Source organism: Lithobates pipiens, unplaced genomic scaffold, assembly GCF_037356315.1.
Source record: "Lithobates pipiens isolate NorthernLeopardFrog02 unplaced genomic scaffold, aLitPip1_a1.2 Scaffold_19, whole genome shotgun sequence".
Lineage (NCBI taxonomy): Eukaryota > Metazoa > Chordata > Amphibia > Anura > Ranidae > Lithobates > Lithobates pipiens.
The window spans coordinates 478,349,244-478,372,823 of NW_027507764.1; the positions used below are offsets into that span (position 1 = coordinate 478,349,244).

General features: G+C 40.7%; 1 protein-coding gene across 2 annotated transcripts in view; it reads left to right on the top strand.

The window, feature by feature from the left end:
* LOC143997335 (uncharacterized) overlaps positions 1–23,580 on the top strand; it is a 585,170-nt gene that overhangs the window by 284,098 nt on the left and 277,492 nt on the right. For both annotated transcript variants that reach the window (XM_077492911.1, XM_077492912.1), the window contains exon 18: positions 2,407–2,574. In XM_077492911.1, coding sequence (XP_077349037.1) covers positions 2,407–2,574 — 168 coding nt within the window. The remainder of the gene's footprint in view (positions 1–2,406; positions 2,575–23,580) is intronic.

Below are 23,580 nucleotides of genomic sequence, written 5' to 3' on the forward strand. Positions count from 1 at the left end.
CTGAAGGTATGCTGTAGTATCTGGCATCAAACCAGTAGCAGATGCTTTTGAGCCTCTGCAAACTTGCCTTCTTCCCATGTTACATCCTGGTGCCATTTCTTCCACAGGTGAGATACACAGGTGCCAGCCACATGATTTAAAAGAAAATGTGATTCACCAAACCACCCTTTTATTGCTCCGTGATCCAGTTCTAATGTTCTTGTGTGCATTGTAGGGGCTTTTGCCTGTGGACATGGACATGGTCTCTAGGGCTGGTCTAGCCACATACACTGACAAGCTGCAATGCACTGTGTTCTGACACCTTTCTGTTGGAATGAGCATTAACATTTTCAGCAATCTGACCTACATATAGTAGCTCTGTTATTGGGTCAGACTACAAAGGCCAGCCTTTGCTCCCCATATGCATCAGTGAGCCTTGGCTGTTCATGACCCTGTCGCTGGTTCACCTATATTCCTTCCACGGACTGCTTTTGCTAGGTACTGACCACTGCAGACCAGGAACATCCCACAAGAGCTGCAGGTTTGAAGTTGCTCAGACCCAGTCATCTAGCCATTACAATTTGGCCCTTGTCAAAATTGCTCAAATCCTTACACTTACCCATTTTTTTTCTACTTTCAACACAACTACATGGAACAGAGAATCTTTGGATTGGCAGCACACCCACACAGAAAAGCATACAGTCTTTATTGAAGCATAAATATTAAAAGCACTGGATGGGTACAGCCAGGGAAAGCGCAGGTAGGTTGACACGTTTCACATAGAGCTGCACGATTGTGGCCAAAATGAGAATCACAATTTTTTTGCTTAGAATAAAAAGATCACGATTCTTACAACGTAAAATCTTTCACGTTCTATATATAAAAAAAAAAAAATGGGCTAACCTTACTGGTTAGTGTTTTTTTTATTTTTTTTATTCATGAAAGTAATTTTTTTTTAAAATTGCATTTGAAAGACCGCTGCGCAAATGCAGTGTGACATAAAATATTGCAACAACCACCATTTTATTCTTTAGGGTGTCTACTAAAAAAATGATATATATATATATTATAATATAATTTGTTTGGGGGTTCTAAGTAAATTATCTAGCAAAAAAAATGATTTTAACTTGAAACCAACAAATGTCAGAAAAAGGTTTAATGTTTAAATGGTTAAACTTTTTCACTTACACAAAGTCTATTCCATTGACAAATTGTTACAATGTTTATACTTGAGTTCAACTGATAAAGAATGTTGTGATTCTTGGCAGACTGCCCATTTTTTCTCTTCCTTTCTTTTGAGGGTTGTGGCTTCAGAAGAGCAGAGAATTCTTTGCATAGAAAGAATTGTGAAACACTTTAGTCAAGATCGCGATAACGATACTTGACGATTAATTGTGCAGCTCTAGTTCCATGCTATATAAGTGCTTTGTTAAAACCACTGACGTTTGGCTGCCGTTGTTACAATTTAATCAATGTTATACAATTTACCTGTCTGTGGTCCTAAGGCTATGGCTGATTGGTGTATCTCCTACAGCAACTTTGCATTCTCTTTCTGTCTACATGCACTAGCTTCATCACCTCCTGCACATCATCGCTCTGGTCTGACTTCCTAATAGTGACAACTGTGGAGTATACCTGCATGATAAAAGTTGGCACAGCTTCTTGTAGTCTCAATCAAAGGCTCATAATACTGGGTAGCATTGCAGGAGCACAGTTGAGGATATTTGTCACCCCAATACAGTAAGGCTGCATTCACACCCAAGCGTATTGTTTTCAGGCATTTTTTTTAGGGTGTTTTTTAGGACGTTTTCCTGGTGTTTTTTCTGGTGTTTTTGTACAAGCGTTTTGAAGTCCAACGGTCACCAATGTAAAAAGCAGTAAAACGCCTGTAATCTGCCTAAAAAGAAGCTCATGTACGTTTTTGAGTTTCAGGCATTTTGCTTCAGGCAATAGAATGCTCAGATGTGAACAGGGCCCAGTTAAATCAATGGGATTTTGCTTGTTAGGCGTTTTGGAACTTTTGAGATGAGCATTTTATGAGCTGAAAACGCTCAGGTGTGAATACAGCCTTAGTATTTAAAAAGTAACTTCCTAGCAGGATCAATGGGCATTCTTTATTGAAAGCATCAGATTTCAAGAGATTGAAAACACATTTTTAAATTACATTAGTATAATAAACATGTATGAGATTTTAATAATTGTGCCCACTAACTGCCTGCTGTGGTACCATTGCAATGTGTGACCTGTGTGCAGTGCTACACCCTGGGCATCTCTGATCCTATTGGACATAACTGTGTCTACTAGCTAAAGACATGTAGTTGAGGCCTACCCCACGCTGAATAAAATAAAATGATTTTAGACATTATAGACATTAGACATTTAGACATTATACAATGGATCCAATGACACTATATGTTTGACTTTTAGCTAAATGAAAAAAACAAAGAGAACTCTGCAATCACGTCTGAAATCAACCGCATTCGTCATCAGAATAAGAAAATAACAGAGGAAATTTCCAGGTTAAAACTCAAGCTGGATCAGACCAATGCTGATACAAAGAAGCTTCAGGATATAACCCAAAGTACCAAGGAGGAGGTAACTCAGATTTAAACATATGGTTACAATCTACCCATACTGCTATGTGCTCCTCCGTCTGTTATCTAATTAATAGACTAAAACATAGTGGGGTAGTGTTTGAGTATGAGGACAGTGTCTCTCGACTGAAATGATTAAGATTAAATTTCCCTCCTGCAGCGTCAAACACTTTTTTTTTTCCCCCTAGAGTTGCGGTGCTTAGTCTTAAAAGGGATGTTCTGGGTGCAGGGGCATCAAGTTTCCATTGCCTTTTCAACTGTTATAGAGGCTTTAATGACTTGTAATTATAACTGTTTTGTAAAGTGAAAACACTTTTCTTTTAACTTGTAACCTGCTGTGATTTCAGATCATACTGTATTTTTGTACAGAATCATTGTTTAATAAGTAAAGTTTTCAGACCTAAAATAATGGTAACATTATGATGGAAGACAGAGAAGCACAGTTAATCACATGAAAAATGAGAAGTGACTTGTGGTAATTTCCTAAAATGTACCTTCTGCACGTCTTTTTCATCCATAACGAAAATATGTTAGTAATTAGCGTGCAAAAAGGCAGGGTCCTTTGCTGAGTTAATTTTGTGTAATGCTACTTAGCAAAGAAATTGCCAGTTTACCATATGGCACCCATGGTGTCTGTCTGACCCTGTCTTTGGTTTCTTTGATTTCTGGTATGGAAATTAGATAATTGTTTGAATAGGGTTACCAAGGTATTTATGTTTATTCGTTATATTTGGTTCAAGTTATTACTCTTGTAATGAAAACAGTCAGCAGTAATTGTTCTGAACTCAATTTATTGTATTTAGTATTTGATCCAAAAGCATACAGATTAAAATAGTATTAAACCTTCAGGGGCTGATTTACCAAGATCCCTGGGAAGTACTGGGCACTGTACATGTAATAGCGCCCCTTTAAGGCAATTAAGTATTCAACTAGGCGAGCATGTCAATGAAAATTTGTGCTATTAGCAGCGAACATGCCTTAGTAAATTCGGAACCGGCGTTAATTGTAGTTTCCGCAGATCTGCAAGTGCCAATTGCTACCAAGTTATTATATAGCAATGCACTGCAACCGTGATCCATGTATGTGAAGAAAACATTTTTATGTGAAATGTGCTCTACCTTGTGTGCATCTATTGATGTATATTGCAATTAGTGTTCTTGGTGTGTGAGTATAGTATAGTGATGTTACCTTCTGAATTTTGAGAATTACATTTTTATTTCCGATTTTGGCACACAGATCACATTTTTAGGCTCGTGTTAACTGCAGAAAAGAGGCATCATCAATTTTGTGTTTTACTTCCAATATTTCTAATGATACAATACGATACTTAGCACCTTTAACCACTTGCCAACTGCCCCTAGTACATTTACCGCAGGCAGCTGGCATTAGCAGGCTGGATCACTTACATTTACATCATCCAGCCTGTTCAGGGTTAGGGGCGCACAGCCATTCATGGGACTGATGTGTCCACTGGACACAGCAGATTGCAGATCTCGATACCCAGCCACCAAAGGCTATGCGATCACATGATAGCAATGTCCAACAAAAATGATTTTGCTCTTTAATTGGAGTGGTAGCACGCAGGTTTAATACTTCACTACAATGTCAACAAAGCTTCTATGAATGAATTTCAGTCATAAATGTGTTTCCTGCAGAATGAGGCTGTGATTTGCTAACAGCTATCACATGGTACTTGGGCCAATCACCTCCCCCTGTACCAGGTGATTAGCTGTAGCCAATCACAGATTACTAGTAATCACAGCTGTCATGAATGTAACCCATTCATGACAGTTGAAAACATTACTGTTTCAAAGATAATATTCAAAGTGCATAGAAAAATTCCCTCATCACCACCCCCAGAGTGGTACAGTATTACTATGGTGACGCTGAACTACTTGAGAGTATGTAAAAAAAATGAAAAATAAAAATAGTAACAAAATAATTTTTTTTTATAAAAAAAATATTTTTATCAGTAAGTATCCCTGATCACTGCCACACCAGTCATATGATTATGCTGTACTGCTCTGGTGACAATATGTAAAGAGAAATGTGGGAAAGAAAATTGTGACAATAAACTGCAACTTCAAAAAACATGCCATGCCTTTTACTAAATGCCTCAGACTGTCTACTTTGCAAAGAGGGGACATTTGGAGGGTTTTGTACTGTCCTGGCATTTTAAGGGTCAGCATAAATCAGTTAGGCTGTCAGTACATCAGAGTTTGTGGCCACACAGCCGCATACATAACAAAATGCTTACACCTTTCTATCTGAACCAGCACTAACTTTTTTAGCAATTTGTTTTAAATTATCTATTAGATTAGATCAGACTACACAGGCCAGCCATCCTACATGGATCAATGACCCTTGGCTGCCCATGACCCTGTCACTGGTTTGCCAGTTTTCATTCTTTGGGCTGCTTTTGGTAGGTCCTGACTACTGCAGACCGGGTTTGAAGTTTCCCTGACCAAGTTGTCTAGCCATTACAATTTGGTCCTTGTCAAAGTTGTACAAAGCATCTGCACAACCGTTTCAGATAAAAAAAGTGACTTATTAATAACCTCTGTGAGAAAAATAAAATAAAAGCAAATTTTTTTTGGGGTAGCTGCTGCCCAAATAGTATGATTATCATATACCATATGATATATATACACACAGCTGCACTTACAATACATTCTAAATGATGATGTGTATAAAATACATGTAATACTTGTGTAAAATCAAATGCTAAATATATAGATAACCCTGCCTTTAAAGTGCCTTGTCAGAGTTGCTCATATCCTTATGCTTGCCCATTTTTTCCCACTTTCAACACATCAACTTGAGGGACAACATGTTCACTTGCTGCCTAATATACTGTATCCCACCCATTTCCAGGTGCTATTGTAATAAGATAAGCAGTGGTCAGTGATCATAATGTTATGGCTGATTGGTGTATACAGTGTAAACATACACATATGCTCTTCAGCGCACCATGATGCATAGATGTGAATGCATTGTGCACTATGATCCCCTGCATTGGGGAAAAAAAAAAAGAAACTCAAATTGAAGAGGCTGGCGTAAGTACAACTAAAGGCCTCTGTTTGACAGTCTAAAAAAATAACAAATACAGTTACCATGTGATTCACAAATCTCATAAAGCAAAAAAAAAAAATGTTTTACCTTCCCTGATTGGGCCAGATCCTCCTTAATTTCTGTCTCACACACTTCCCATCCCAGACACTGCAGTTCACAGTGGGATAGTTAAAGCAGCAGAGGCAGTGCTGTCAATCCTGAACGCAATGGGAAACACTAGGTGTGTCCAAGGGCTGGATAGCAGGCTACCAGCTTATAATATAGCAGTGAAAGTGCTGGTAGCTATGCCCCCATAACATTTGTTTCATCGCACTATAGTACAAACTTGCACAGCCTGAATTAGAGTGGCAACTCTGATCTGAATTCAGGGATAAGGAGAAAACTGTGTTGTAGAACACATTTTTATTTTATTGGAGTTCAAAGTTATACTTTAACGCAACATATGTTCGTGCACAAAGATATATGCCTCAATGGCTAAATACAAAAAATTCATATAAATTAACTGGCTTGCTTGCCAGAGGCCCACACTCTTTTCTTATACACAGTACTGTAAGTATTTTATGTACCTCTGTTCCGACATATACTGGACTCTGCTCTATGTCTGCTCTTGCTGCTCTAAAATCTGGATATACAGTATCTTTCAGCATTGGTGGTGTCTTTCCAGATGTGCAAGGTGCCCATTCCATATGTACTAATGGACCCCTATATCATCAGAGATGCAGGCTTTTGAACTGAGCGCTGATGAAAACCTAGAATGACCCTCTCCTTTTTAGTCCATAGGACTCAGCCAAAAAGAATGTCAAATTTTGATTCTTGTGACTACAGAGCAAATTTCCACTTTGCAACAGACCATTTTAAAGCATTGCATACTAGTACATTATGTAAAACTTACCCGAAAACAAATCCTTCCAGTGATGCCATGTCATCACTGGAGACCGTTTCCATCTTCACCTATCTTTCTTCCGGCTTTGCAGCCTCGGGATCTGTGACTGGCTGAGCCGCAATAACGTCACTCCCATGCATGCTCATGGGACCTTCCAGTCATGGCACAAGCTATGAAGGAACGACAAAGATGGCCGTTCCTTCAGAGCACATGCGCCAGTGATGTCACTGGCTGCATGTACAGTAAATCTCTCCTAAACAGTGCACTACCTATAGTGTATAGTGCCTTATTGTAGGAAAATTATAGAAAAGAAAGGAAACTTGTAGGAAGGAGTCTTTACTGCAAAGTTATTATACCTCCTACTTACTATTATTCTTGTGGCCCATGCATCCCTCCTTTTTTTCACTTTTTTTCACTTTTTTTTTTTTTTTTTTTTACAATTTTGGTCCATGGACAATTTTGGTCTCTGGTGGTATGTATAAATGCCCCCATTAATGTTTACCCGTCCTTTTTGTTAGTGGTCAGTATAAATGCACCTTAAATTGGTGGTCAGGGAAAATGCTCATGCTACAACGGTGGTCATTGTAAATTCCTCCTGCACATTGGGAATCAATGTAAGTGCTCGCTATACATTAATTGGACAGTGAAATCCCCCTTTAGATTGGCAGTTAGTATAAATGTACCCTATAATATTCGGGTCGTTGTAAATGCTCACATTATATTGGTGGTCAGTGTAAATTCCTACTGTACATTTGTGGTCTGTGTAAATTTTTTCTTGTACATTAGTTGTCATAAATTCCCCATTTACATTGGTGCCAGCACATAGTTGTAACACATAATAAATGGAATGCTGAAATTCTGACCCTAAGGGCATGCCCTGTAGTGCATGTAGGGATTTGCAAGCATTTACAAGCTTGGATATAAGGAAGAATTGTACTAAAAGTTCCACTTAAATTCAGTGTATTCTGTAAAGTGATTCATAATTTGGTGGCCCTATAAAACTCTGAGCATACAGCAAGCTGGCTTTTTCAATCAAAAAAACAAACAAAACATTTTATAGGTATGCTTATGGGCATAGCAAGTTTTTACTAAAGACATCAAAATTTGATAAGTGCAATTGATACAGACAAATATATTCCAGCACTTACAAAGCATTAATAGTCAATTTGAACCACATTTTTCTCCACAGTACTTTATAAAAACTGGAGGACAAAGTCACAGAAATCAATCTAGTCAAAACACTTGCAAATCATTTAAGAGGATCTTCAGTCTTAAAAAATAAATGAATAAAATAAAAGTTATTGTAGCTGCTGACTTGAAAAAAAAGGACACTGATAAAAAGGTTCCAGTGCCGTCCTCGCTCAAGCCAGTTCTTCGCCGGTCTTTGGGTCCCCAGCGCTGACATGTTTACTATTGAAAGTTGGCTGGGTTTCCTTGTGGCTTCACTGCCGGCTTTCCACTGCACATGCATAAGTTGCAAATAGCACTTTGTGAATGGACCCACGGCCTCCTGGAACCTGTGAAGCAGAAGGTTGAAGGTAAGGGAGGGGAGTAGAGAACTTCTGCTTACATCTCCTATGCTGTCGGAGCAAAAGTGGGAACAAGTACCCGCTCCCCCAAAAAATAAAAATAAAACTCCAAAAGTGGGAGAGGAGGGTGTGAAGGAGGTGTAAAATGGAACTTCCCTTTTAGGGTGAAGTTCCACTTTAATGTTCATTAAAGACTACTTTTATGATTTACAGTACTTCACCAAATTTGTAGGCTACAAAAGACACAGCAAGTAAAAACTGACAGTAGTAAATGTATCTGACCTTTAGCAATGAATGAGTAAAATGTATAGTAATCATATAGGACCTCTGTAAAGATGGCCACACACAAATAACACTTTAGGCTTTTTCTCTCAGCACTGTTAAATTATTCTAAAGGACTGCAGTAGGTTACCATGACTGAAAATTGGTTTAGAATGGTTTAAACTGCCTGACAATTTTGTCTCTTTATTTTTATTTTTTTATTGTATTTTAGTGTGAATGAGATCTGAGGTCTTTTTGACCTCAGATCTCATATTTAAGAGATCCTGTCATGCTTTTATTCTATTACAAGGAATGTTTACATTCCTTGTAATAGGAATACAAGTGACCCATTTTTTTTTCTTTTAAAACCGTGTCAAAAAAAAAAAAAAAAATGAAAAGTAAAATAAATAAGAAAAAAATAAATACATTTTTTTAACCAATTCAGCTCCGTAAGGATTTGCCCCCTTCCTGACCAGGCCATTTTTAGCGTTATGGCACTGCGTCACTTTTACTGACAATTGTGCGGTCGTGCGACATTGTCACCAAAAAAATTTATGTCCATTTTTCCCCAAAAATAGAGCTTTCTTTTGGTGGTATTTGATTACATATGTGGTTTTTATTTTTTGCACTATAAACAAAAAAAAGTGGCAATTTAAAAAAAAAATCACAATATTTTGTACTTTTTGCTATAATAAATATCCCAAAAAGAATAAAAAATAAAAATGTCTTCATCAGTTTAGGCCAAGGATATGCAATTAGTCGACCTCCAGCTGTTGCAAAACTACAAGTCCCATCATGCCTCTGCCTCTGGGTGTCATGCTTGTGGCTGTCAGTCTTGCTATGCCTCATGGGACTTTCTTTTCTGTTCTGCAACAGCTGGAGGTCCATTAATTGCATATCCCTGGTTTAGGCCGATATGTATTCTTTTACATATTTTTGTATAAAAAAAATTGTGTATTAATTGGTTTTGTGCCAAATTTGTAGCGTGATTTTTATCGGGACTGCAACATTGCGACAGACACATCAGACACTTTTTTGGGATCACATTTATACAGTGACCAGAGCTAAAAATAGCTCTGGAAGTGGTTAAAGCGCCCCCCATCCCGAGGAGCTAGCGCGCAGAAACGAATGCATACGTGAGTAGCGCCTGCATATGAAAATAGTGTTCAAAGCACACGTGTAAGGTATTGCTGCGATTTTTAGAGTGAGAGCAATAATTCTAGCCCTAGACCTCCTCTGTAACTCAAAACTGGTAACTTGTAGACATTTTTAAACACCACCTATGGATATTTTTAAGGGTAAAAGTTTGTCGCCATTCCACGAACGGGCGCAATTTTGATGCGTGACATGTTTGATATCACTTTACTCGGCGCAACGTTATCTTTCACAATATAAAAAAAAAATTGGGCACATTTTACTGTTGTCTTATTTTTTTAATTAAAAAATGTCCTTTTTCCAAAATAAGTGTGCTCGTAAGACCACTGCGCAAATACAATGTGACAACAAGTATTGCAACAACTGACATTTTATTCTCTAGGGTGTTAGAAAAAGAAATAATATAATGTTTGAGGGTTATAAGTAATTTTCTAGCAAAAAAATATTTTTAACTTGTAAACAAGTGTAAAAAAGAGACTCGGTCCTTAAGCGGTTAATCAGACTCCAAATCTTGTAACATACTGAATACTTCCTGTGTGTATTGTTTTCACTCTAGAATTTTTTATTGTTTGAAGTATAGGCTGCAATTGCGTTCATGGCACTATATTTTTTTTCCCTGGTAATACTTTAACAATAGCTTTGTGTCACTCAATCCCAATACTCTTCACACTTGCTTACTGTCCCCTTAAGGTATGGTAGCAATTTTCTCCATTCAATCCATGCTCTGTTCTGCTCTTATATTATGAGGACAGTCAGATGGAATCGAGAAGAACAGGTTGACTGACATTATAAGAGAATTACAGTATGATCCCTGAAATTGCAGTTTGCGCCATGTGATTCAGGTTTGATGGAAACATGATGGATCCAGAGAGGGGGCCATCTGCAGAGCAGTCAACTAATTAAACACAGCTTCACATTACAGTTTCACCAACTCATTCTAGCAAGTTCAAAGTGCAGTTTTATGAGCTACATAACTCATAGTAAACATTTTACCTACAAAGGCCAACCATTTCCTACAGTAACACTCTTATATAGGTATTATCGCAAAAGTAAACACCATCTGGCGATTATTGTTCAGTTTTTTTAGGTTACATCCAATCATGCTCAAAAAAATACCTCAACAAAAACAAATTAACTAACAAATCCTCTAACAAAAATGTATCCGCACCACCTTAAAACAATACATGTTTACCCAGAAAAGGTTATTGAATACTAAAATCTGTTACATACAACTCGCACACCCATGAAATCCAAGTGCAAAGCCCACATGCTATCTGGCACATATTAAAAACAACCCTTTATCCTAAAATATTTACCACTAATGCTGCATACACACGGCCGGACTTTCCGGCAGACTAGATCCGACGGAATCAGTCCGTCGTACAATCCGATTGTGTGTGGGCTAATCCGATTGTTTTTCATTTTAAAAACCAAAACGGATCTAGAAATAGAACATGTTTCAAATCTGTCCGACGGACTCAATTCCTATTGGGAAAACCGTTTGTATGCTGGTCCGACAGACCAAATCCGACGCAAGGGAAACTATTGGCTACTGGCTATTGAACTTCCTTTTTTAGTTCTATCTTACATCATCACATTCAAAACGAACGGACTTTCAAAAGGACTTAGTCCGTTCATGTGTGGGCAAGTCCGTTCATTTGGAAAGCCAGTCAGAACTCCGCCGAAAGTCTGTCGGGAAGACCGTCGGACCTAGTCTGCCAGAAAGTCCGGTCGTTTGTACGCGGCATTACCCAAACATATCTAGTATACAATCTAGTCCTAGGACTCCCCAAAAGTTTCTGGTTTGGTCAAAAAAATAAAGAAATTAGATTATGTTGAGCTCATATAGTAATCTCTATTTCTCACATACCTAGTAGTGTTGGTACTTTGTGTTTGGTGCTTAGGAAAATATTTGATCTGGAGCTATTTGTTTCTTGATATGATGATGCAGAATTGACTAACTTTCTCTTCCCACTACAAGGCCATATGCTGTTAGGTGATATAGATGCGTATGTTTATGCATAAAAAAATAAAATAAATACAGATCCAGTTGGCTCTCGTCTGCGTGTATCAGCATCTGATGTCTATAGCTAAGTTAAGATGATCTTTTCTTTAACCACTTCAGCCCTGGAAGAAGGATTTACCCCCTAAATGACCAGAGACAACTTTTTATCATTTGGCGCTGCGCTGCTTTAACTGGTAATTGTGCAGACATGCAATGCTGTACCCAAACTAAATTTGCATCCCTTTTTTCCCACAAATAGAGCTTTATTTTGGTGGTATTTGATCACCTCTGGGATTTTTATTTTATTGCGAAGAAATTATATTTTCTACATTGTATTATAAAAAATTCCAATAAACTCAATTTTAGTCATATATTTAGGCCAAAATATATTCAGCCACATGTCTTGGGTAACAAAAAATTCAATAAGTGTATATTGTTTTGCACAAAAATTATAGCGTCTACAAACTACGGTACATTTACTAGAATTTACACAGCTTTTAGCTTATGACTGCCTAGCTCATTTCTTGAGGTGCTAAAATGGCAGGGCAGTACGAAACCCCTCTAAATTGCCCCTTTTTGGAAAGTAGACACCCCAAGGAATCTGATGAGAGGCATGTTGAGCCCATTGAATATTACATTTTTTTGTCACAAGTGATTGGAAAATTAAAAAAAAGAAGGTTGTAATGATAAATTGCTCACACATGCCATGAGTATACGTGGAATTACACTCCAAAATACATTCTGCTGCTTTTCCTTACAGGGATACCACATGTGTGGGACTTTTTGGGAGCTTAACCATGTACAGAACCCCAAAAACCAATTACTGCCTTCAGGATTTCTAAGGGCGTACATTTGTGATTTCACTCTTCACTACCTATCACAGTTTCGGAGGCCATAAAATGCCAAGATAGCACAACCCCCCACACAAATTACACCATTTTGGAAAGTATACACCCCAAGCTATTTGCTGAGAGGCATCTTGAGTCCATGGAATATTTTATATTTTGCCACAAGTTGCTGAGAGGCATGTTGAGTATTTTGCAGATCTCGCTTTTTTGTCACAAAGTTTTGAAAACTGAAAAAAGAGAAAAAAATATATTTTCCTTTTCTTTCTTCATTTTCCAAAACAAATGAGAGCTGCACAATACTCAACTTGCTTCTCTGCAAATAGCTTTTAGCATGCCCTGGGACTGTGACATCATAAGGGGCAGGGTCACCAGATGACATCACCCGGTGACCCCGCCCCGTATGCCTATATAATTCTCCGCGCACCGTGTCCGCGGCATTACAGCAGGAGAGAGTGTCGTGTCAACATCGGAAGAACAGAAGAAGGAAGAAGATGATGACAAAGACGAAGGAGAAAGCCAGGCCCCATACTTATTCACATAGGGTGGGTTGCCGGGATCTGGGGCCCCCTTATTAAAGGGGGCTCCCGGATTCCGATAAGCCCCCCACCCACAGACCCCGACAACCAACGGCCAGGGTTTTCGGGAAGCGGCCCTTGTCCTCATCAACATGGGGACAAGGTGCTTTGAGGTGGGGAGGCGCAGGGCGCCCCCCTTCCCCAAAGTGCCACCCCCCATGTTGAGGGCATGCGGCCTGGTACGGTTTTAGGAGGGGGGCGCTCGCTCATCCCCACCTACTTTCCTGACAGGCCAGGCTGCGTGCTCAGATAACGGTCTGGTATGGACTTCGGGGGGACCCCATGCCGTTTTTTTGGCGTAGGGGGTTACCCTTAAAATTCATACTAGGTGACAGGGTTTGCAAGGTGTCAATCTTGCCGATGACTTCCTTCTCTTGTCCCGTCATACCTGGAGTCACGTTCAAAATGAATGGACTTTAGTCCATGTGTGGGCAAGTCCGTTCATTTGGAAAGTCTGTCGGACCTCTGAAAAAGTCTGTCGGGAAGTCCGTTGGACCTAGTCCGCCAGAAAGTCCATTCGTGTGTGTGCAAGTCCGCTCGTTTGGAAAGCCCGGTGGACCTCCGCTGCAAAGTCAGGCAGATTGTCCCCCGGACCAAGTCTGCCAGAAAGTCAGATCGTGTGTACGTGGCATAGGGTTTCCGGGTTTGGGTCTCTCAATATGTGATGGCCATCTCATCTTTCGAGACCCTGTTTAAAAAAGTGTCCTAGGACTGCGCTGTGCTGTACCCTATATTAATACTCCACTAGTGTGTGGTAGCGATAGAAACAGTCTCTACAGCAGAGACCAGGTTAGTCGGGACAAGAAGGACAATAATAGCGGGTGTCACGCCTATGTCCACGTTTTCTTCAGACACCACATCTTCTTTGGGGAGCTCAGAGAACATCCGGAAGATGCCTCTCATGCAGCAGGCTCACTGCATTTGGATTGGAAAGTTAGGCCACAGCAGTGTCAAACAGGCTGTGATGAACTCTTCCAGTTCATCCAGACACTTTGTATAGCGAATAAGCATTGAACTGAGCCAATTGGAATAGGTATACAAACACTCTTTTGTACCAGCATCTGGCCTTATGGGCAATTAAGTACGGCACAATCATCTGGTCATTGAAGTCCACCCCTCCCATTTTAATGTTGTATTTGTGGACACAGTGGGGCTTCTCAACAACACCAGTTGCCGTAGTAATTTGGACTGCCGTGTCTGCGTGAATGGAAGACCGAACTAAAATGTTCCATGTCTTTCCATCTAACGGCAAGCAATTCATTGGACCTCAAGCAGGCTCTCCTCCCCACCCCCTTGTCCCCATCCCCGTCTAAGTTGGGTATATACAAGCTGTTGGGGGAAGCCCCAGCAATTAGACTGCACGGTGCCACATGCGCCAATTCCTAATTGAAAGAGGTGTCAAAAAAGTGGCACGCTTTCAGAACAAGGGTGACACCAAGTCCCAAACAATCTTGCCGCTACCCCCTATGTAGTCTGGGCAGTCATGGGGCTGGCTCCATGCTTCTATCTTTTCCCTCGTAAACCAGTAAACTATACGCATAGCCTGTGGCCCTGTCACATATTAACTGCATATCTGGCATGCTTGCTAGGGAGGAACTGTTTGAATACAAGGCTGCCACAAAACGTATTCAGGGACTCATCAATGCAGACATCTTGTTCGGTAAAAAACAAGGCTGCAAATTGTTGATTGAAGTGGTATATGAGGGGTCGAATTTTATAGAGCCGATCATATCCAGGGTCACCCCGAGTACAACAAAGTTCATTGTCATTGAAATGCACGAACCACAAGATTTGCTGGTATCGATTCCTGGTCATGGAAGCAGAGAACACGGGCATATAGTGAATTGAGTCAGTGGACCAATATGACCGCAACTCACTCTTTTTAGTTATGCCCATGAGGAGGGATAGGCCCAGAAAGGTTTTAAATTTGGGAACCATTATAGGTTTCCAGTCAAATTCTCTGGCAAGGGTCAAATGGGGATTTGCAGCGATAAATTGGCCAGCATATATAGTTATTATTATTATCATACAGGATTTATATAGCGCCGATAGTTTACACAGTGCTTTACAACTTGAGGGTAGACAGTACCAATACAATACACTTTAAAACAGTAGAAATCTGAGGGCCCTGCTCCTTAGAGCTTACAATATGAGAGGGAAGGTCAAGAGATACAAGCGGTAACTGTGGGGTATGTGCTGATGGAGAATATAAATATACAGTTGTTAGGTGAGGACCAGATAGGCTTCTCTGAAGAGATGAGTTTTGCTCATAAGTTAACATACCCTGGCAGAATTTATGATTTCTTGGCCGTTTTTCAGAGAATATGAATGATAACGCAAACATTTTTTTCACTCACGGTTCGCGTTTGGCTGAAGCCATTTATCTTCAATCAACTGTGTTTACTCTTTTAAAATCATAATAAACTACCCAAATGACCCTGATCAAAGGTTTACATACCCAGGTGATTTTGGCCTGATAGCATGCATACAAGTTGACACAATGGCTATTAAAGGTAACCACCCTCAAATGTGATCTGTTTGCTTGTAATTAGTGTGTTTGTATAAAAGGTCAATGAGTTTCTGGACTTCTGAAAGACCCCTCCATCTTTCAGCCAGTGCTGCACTGACTTTTCTGGATTCTGAGTCATGGGGAAAGCAAAAGAATTGTCAAAGGATCTGCGAGAAAAGGTAGTTGAACTGTATAAATGTCACGATCGTCCTGGCGTTCCAGTCGCACACGGGAAACTTACCCGCAGAAGCCTGTCGTTGAGAACCCGTCGTTCCCCTTTGACGCGCGCTAAAGCGAACGGACGCACTCGCGTCGGCATGAACGAGCGCACGCGTGCACGTGGGGTCACGAACGGGCGCACGGCCACTCGCGGGGGCACGCTGACTCGTCGTGCGACCGTTTTGGCGCCCTAAAGGCTTCTTAAGGTCCTTGCTCCGTTCCCTTCTTGCTGTCCAGTCTACAGCGTGTTCGGAGATCCTGCTATTCAGTACCTGTACCTGTTACCTTGGTTCCTGTTACCCGGCTAGTTCTTGACCTCGATCCATTGCTGCCTGCCTACGACTTCTTGCTTGTCTGACCACGTCTCTGCCTCATCCTCTTGTACTGCATTGACCGTTTCCTGCTGACCCGGCCTGCACCCGACTCCGCTGTTCCTGCCAACCCGTTTGGATTTCCTGTGACTGCTGTCTCCGCTGACGATCGTCTGCCTGCCAGTCTACCCACTTGTGCCTGCCAACACCAGCCGATTACCATCAGCCCTACCTACTCGCTGTCGGTGTTCTGCTGCTTATCCGGACCTGCCTCTATCTGCCAGGCACTTGTGCCCTCTGAACTTTTGAATTCCTGTTACCACCTCCAAGGGTTCATTAGCCAGGGGATACGAGGGGCCGCTCCCTGCATTCCGGGCTCGTCTACTAGGTATGTGACAATAAAACAGGAAAGGGATATAAACAGATATTCAAGGAATTGAGAATGCCAATCAGCAGTGTTCACACTCTAATCAAGAAGTGGAAAATTAGGTATTCTGTTGAAACCAAACCACGGTCAGGTAGACCAACTAACATTTCAGCCACAACTGTCAGCAAAATTGTTCGGGATGCAAAGAATAACAAATAACTTCAGGTAAAATAAGGACTCTCTGAAAACATGTGGTGTTGCTGTTTCAAGATGCACAATAAGGAGGCACTTGAAGGATGGGCTGCATGGTTGAGTCGCCAGAAGAAAGCCATTACTACGCAAATGCCACAAAGTATCCCACTCACAATATGCCAAACAGCACAGAGACAAGCCTCAAATCTTCTGACACAAAGTTGTTTGGTTTTGGCCACAACCATAAATGCTACATTTGAAGAGGAGTCAACAAGGCCTATGATGAAAGGTACACCATTCCTACTGTGATCACTGATGTTTTGGGGATGTGTGAGCTACAAAGGCACAGGTAATTTAGTCAAAATTGATGGCAAAATAAATGACGTATGTTATCAAAAAATACTGGACGAACATTTGCATTCATCAGCCAGGAAGCTGCTCTTGGGACGTGCTTGGACATTCCAACATGACAATGACCCTAAACACAAGGCCAAGTCGACCCGTCATTGGCTACAGCAGAATAAAGTGAAGGTTCTGGAGTGGCTATCTCAGTCTCCTGACCTCAATATCATTGAGCCTCTCTGGGGAGATCTCAAACGTGTAGTTCATGCAAGACAGCCCAAGAATTGACAGGAACTGGGGTCTTTTTGCCAAGCGGAATGGGCAGCTTTACCATCTGAGAAGATAAAGAGCCTCATCCACAAATACCACAAAAGACTTCAAGTTATCATTGGTGTTAAAGGGGACATGGTATTAAGAACAGTGGTATGTAAACTTTTGATCAGGGTCATTTGGGTAGTTTCTGTTGCCATTATGATTGAAAAAGAATAAACAAAGTTGATTGATAATAAATGGCTTCAGCCAAACACTAACCATGAGTGAATGAAAAGTTTTTTTGTGTTTATCATTTATATTCTCTGAAAAATGGACAAGAAATCATAAATTCTGCCAGGGTATGTAAACGTATGAGACAACTGTAAATTGCTTTGGTACACGATAGATCTGTACAGATATTCTGTAAAAAACAGCTTGTAGAAGTCAAGGGAAGTAAAATCCGCTGTTTCCACCTGAATTCCACCAGGTTGGCCATTGAATGGGAGAAATATGGGTGATGCAGAAGTGGTAGGCTGCCAATGGGGATTTGCAAACATATCAGGAAGGGCACTATGTGCACTACGGGCCTGTCTTTGAATTCTTGGTGGCACTATTTGTGCTAGCCACTGCACCAGCTTTAACTACACTTATGTGACCATGTCACCAAGTGATACTGCAGTGCTGGTTTGTCTATGACCAGGGCGTACTAGTTCACTGGTGCTTGCCAGTTCACCAGAATGTTAAGCGACACTAGTACTGGCTCTCTGCTGCATACGAGAACCATGTGGTTGTTGCACCTCTGCAACAGAAGAACGGGGTCGGGTATGCCTGGACTTAGCAGGGACTGCTACTCCATCGTCGGAGCTATCTGTCAGGGTGCCGCTGCTCTCTATAGGTTCGTATAGTGAGCCTGAATCAGATTATGATTCTGACAGTAAGGCTTCCCTTTCACTCTCATCTGTCATGCTCAGCATCCTGTAGGCCGATTAACTAGTGTACCTTTCTTTGATATTTTGGTCACTAAATTTAGAGGTACAGCTAGTGTGACTCACAAAGAGCACCTGGTTGTCAGAGACTACTTGAATCACTAGAAAAAAAATCAACTGTTAGCGTTAGCAGGGATCAGGCCTGACTCTGCTAAGGCTGCAGTTTTGTGTGCTGTGTTTTGTAAAGTGACAGTGATCTATTGATACTGCGCTTTGGGTGGGGTGGGCTGTGCGGAGTGGCTTAAAGCCAGTGCTGGCAGGTATCTATTGCCACGTTTTTGGCAACACTATACTACTGGAGACCCTAGTAGCAAAGATATTGATCCGTTCAAACACTATTCTAGTAAGGGCGGTGTATGGTGTGTGCATGTGTGTTAGTGCTAGTAGCAATCAAAGGGTTAATATCTGATGCTGTATATGATTGACGCTACCATTAACTGGCATTAACACCTAAACTAATGTTATCTGTGACACTAATACGGTGATCTTTCTCTGTGTGTCCATTCTGACATGGAGCCACAGTTTGGCCCCACCCCCTCTCCTCATTGGCTCACTGACTTTGAGTCACAGAGGCAGGAGACAATTGCGCTATGCTGTCCTCTCAGCCAATGAGCAGGGAGAGTCCCGGGCAGCCAACACTCTCCTGCAACATCGCTGGTCCGAGATGGGGCTCAGGTAAGTATGAGGGGGGCTGCTGCACACAGAAGTTTTTTTGTTTTGTTTTTTAAACTTAATGCATAGAATGTATTAAGATAACAAATCTTCTGACTTAACAACCATTTTAACTATTATACATGACAACCAGTCCAAAAGAAGGTTTGATAGAGACTGTACTCAACTCCCCTACTAACTCTATTCAGTTCTGTTGTTATGCTTATGCTGGTTGTCAGCCACAGTCACAAATAAACTGTATGTTCTTCCTGGCTAAAGCACTTTAAATTATCAGTTTAGTTTTATTCAGCAAATTAATTTGTTGCAGTTTTAATAAAGGTGCTTTACTTTGAATTGCTATAATAAAAACATAAATATTAATGCTCATTTTTACCGCTGTAACATACAGGTAATTTTGATATGGGTGAGATACCTGAATATTTATTTCTCATTTATTTTCTTTACCAGCAAGTCAAAACAAAATAATTGTTCTCAGTACATGTAGATTGTGTTTAAAATTCACAGTTAATGAAAGTTTTATTGCTTTATCATAAATTACATTAAAATATGTTTGTCACCTGATATAGAGTAAGAGTGATACAGAAATTCTCTCATTTTGACTGATCAGATTAGGGATTAAACCAGTCCCTGATTTTTGGATGATCAGTATAATGAAGCCCTATTTGTTGCTACTTATTTTCTGTAAATTAAACATAATTTCTCTTTTCAAATAAATCTGGACTCTGCTTTTAATAAAGCAATTTGGTTATTAGGCTTACGGATGAAACGAAGATTAGTGCATTATCCTTGAACTAACCAGTGTTTGTGAGACCAATATATTTAAACATTAATACAAGCATTCTATATATTTACCCCCCTCATGACCAGGCCATTGTTTGCTATTTGACACCACTCTACTTTAACTCGCGACTGTGCAGTCATTCAATGCTGCACGTAAACAAAATGTATATAATTTTTTTCCCACAAATAGAGCTTTCTTTTGCCAGTATTTGATCATGTTTTTTGGAGGTTTTTTTTCCCGCTATAAATTTAAAAAAAAGTTTTTCTTTCTGTTATAAAACAAATAAAACAAAACATGTTAAAAATCTAATTTCTTCAAACATTTTGGCCAAAATTAACTCTGCTACATGTCTTTGGTAGAAAAACTATATTAAATTGGTTTGCGTAAAAGTTATAGTGTCTACAAACTATAAAATATATACTGGAATTTTTTTATTTATTTTTTAATACTATTAAAGGTGGTGATCAGTGACTTATAGTGGGATGGCTGGCAATCTGACACTAACTGAAACTTTGTGAGAACTGGCTAACTGCTATTGACATTTACAGTGATGCTAATAATAAACACTGATGCCCTACTAATGACACTGGCTGGAAAGGGGGTAACACCTGGGGCAATCAAAGGGTTAAATGTGTGTGTAACAATGTTTACCATGTGTAATGTGTGCTGATTTTACTAAGGGATGTGCTGGTTTTTATTCCTTACTTTGCAGGGAAATAAAAAGCAGCACATCACCGCTGCCAGAAGAGAGCGTTGTGATGTTTACATTTACAAAGCTCTTTCCTGTTACTCACTCTGACGATCAATGGGGTTCCGGGTATAAATTATTGGCTGGAAAACAATGATTGTCATGTGCTGGAGCCAGTGACAGCACACAACCCTACCCGAAAATGCAGAATCACATATGTATATACAGTACCTGCTGCCGATGTTGTGTTTCGAGCGCAATGGAATCGCACTGGAAATCACCGCTGCGAGGCTGTGCTTCTCGCGCTCGCCACCTCCACGAGATGCCACGCATCCATAGTAATCCATTGGGGGCGGCGAGCGGGAGGAGCATCAGAGGTCGGCGCTGGCTCCCGCGACGGGGCTCACAGGTGTCAATCTCGCTGTTAACAGTGGTGAGATTGACACAATATCGGCATCTACTGTATGTGATTCTGAGTAACCAGGCCACACTGTAGCAGTAAAACTACAGTGCATGGTCAGAAAATGTACTATTGGTAAAAAAAATAAAAATAAATGATCATCAGTACAGGTTCATATACCAGGGCAACAGAAATAAACATCACTGAGACCTGTACATTTATTTGTCATATAAATGCATAGCTTGTTAGGGTGAAGTGGGTGTTTAATTGGTTAATTGGTTCTACCTGAAAATCTGAGTATAGACGGTAGATGGTATTGGCAGGTGGAAGATCCTGTTTTTGGTTGTGGTATGAGGAGTGGACTGGTTATGCCTCATGCACACTGGATGTTTTGCTAACTCTCCTTAGACTCCTTTCCTTTTCTCCTGACAGCAGCGTTTTGGCAGAAAAAAACGCTTGTAAACTTGTGGAACATGTTTAGGTGTGTTTAAACACGTCAGGTGCTTTAGCATCAATTCATTTCATTGGTCAGAATAGTCATTTATTTTGGCCTTTGAAATTAATGAAAGCTCAAGCACTAAAACAGTACACAATGTTCTCCTAGTAAAGTGGCTTTCCTTCAAGCATGGTGGATGAGACATTTAGATTTAACAACTAGAGAGCACTATCTGTCCTCCTTTATACTTTACATATGATGAGAGAGTCGAATTACACCAGAAGATTAATGTGGTGTGTACCATGGGCAATTGAACATTTTCAGGAGACACGTTGAAGCACTATTGGACCTCAGTCTAAGACTCCTTTCACACTGGGGCCACGGCCACTTTCGCGGTAAAGCACTGCTCACTTTAGCGGCGCTGTTTAAGCTGCACTTTTTGGCCACTAGCAGGGCGCTTTTAACCCCAAAGAAGGGGTTAAAAACTCCCAGGTTGCATCACTTCCGAAGTGCTTTTCAGTCACTTCGAAAGTGCTGCCCATTCATTCCAATGGGCAGGGCATTTTAGGAGCACTAAATACAGCGCTCCCAACCTGCCCCAAAGATGCTGCTTGCAGGACTTTTCTGAACGTCCCACAAGTGCACCGCTCGAGTGTGAAAAGTCACACTGGAATGACTGGGAGGAGGTTTTTGCCTGAAAGCTGGCCCAATGTGAAAGGGGTCTGACCATGTGGTCATATAAAGAGGTGAGCGGCCATTATCAGGAAGAGGTTTCCACCACTATTGCACACTGGTGCTTAACGTGCTGGCAGAATATTTATTTACTCTTTTTATGTGAGTGGTTGGATATTATTTTTTATTTCTTAATTGGAAGTACACAGAGAGAACTATTTGTTTTCCTTTATGCTTTACATTCGCTACCACTGTTTGAGGAGAGAGTCAAGGACCTTTGGAGATATGTCAACAAGAGAGTCTACCAAGCGCTAATTGACCTCAGTCTAATAGGGGGGTGTTTTTTTGGGCAGCGGATATATATATACATTTGTTATGTGGAACACAATTTAAAGGAATTTTCTATGGACACTTGAACTTTATATGTTGTGCTGCATTATTGTTTTTAGTTATAAGTATTCAGTGGTAATGCTCTCAGTTATTATAATTTTACATTATAAAATTATTCTGCACACTGAAAGCCATTGTAGAAACATGCTATTTTGTCTTATTAGGTAACCTAAGCATATTTTAGCTTATTTTTTTTTTATTTATTTATTTTTTTTGAGGATTTTTCACATTATTTGTGTTCAGGACATTGGAATATTATGATTTTTTTTTCTTACTGGGTCACAATTTCAAGGTCTCTTTCAGTGGGGCTCATCCTCTCTTACACTGTTCTCTTTCAGTGCCCCCATAACTCAGTCCTATGCCTAGTACATTTTTTGGTTTGTTATCATTGGAGTATTATATCCATGTAACCATTTCCAACAAAATTTCATGTGCCGAATCCCAACAATATTGAACTCGATGGGAGATGAATATTAAGGTTAATGTTAATGTTAGCCCAGCATTTCATATTCTTGATATGTGTCTGTGGTACAATGTATGTTTATTAAAAGTATCCTGCTGTCTTTGTATTGCCTCATTAGCAAAAAATGCCTGGTGCCGGCCAGTCTCCTTTCTTTCCCATTTCAAACTGACCACTGTTGGAGGGGAAGGAGTAACTGGACATTGCCTTGGGGAACATGCACCAAAGCAATTGATTTTAATAACACTTAAAGGCAACAATAGAAATGCAAAATTCAGGGGCGTGGCTAGCCGTGGACTGAGATGGTCGCTTGATCCCTCAGCTCCGCTCAGTCAAAGGACAAACAGCAACTCCCAGCGATCGTTAATAGCTCTTCCCCCCTCTCTCCTTCATCAGAGAGGAGCGGAACCATCGGGCACCCGATCGGTATGTCCAGAAGCGGACGTACCGGCCCTCTTCAACCCCGCTGCCTCACACATTGCTTCCAGAGAGCTGACATGCTGACGGCGCAAGATGGCGCCGGCGCGCCACCACACACCTCACCGACTGAAGCTAAGAGCTTTCTGCTGATCATCCCAGACAAGATGGATAGCTCCAACACTGCAGACGACACCTCTTAACCCTCGCCCGCTGACAGAGGTAAGAGAGCTGCGCAGTCCCCAGTCCTCTCACCCACCAAGGTTCCTTTAATCAAGAAGCAGCACTGGGACACCTCAGCCCCTGCAGGCCCTGATCCGCCACTCCATGACTCCCTAGCTGCACTGCTTGCATCTGACCAGCCGGCATCTGAGCACACGCTTAAGCTCATGCTGCTATCATTACAACATGCCATCCATAACGAATTACGATTGTCGATCTCCACACTCCACTCTAGAATCGATCAAATTGAAGATCGCACAGAGGATATTGAGAAACTTCTCACTGAACACACTGCGGCCTACAACGTAATGGCGGACGCGCATGATCATCACACTGATGAGATTCACTATCTGCAAGCCAAAG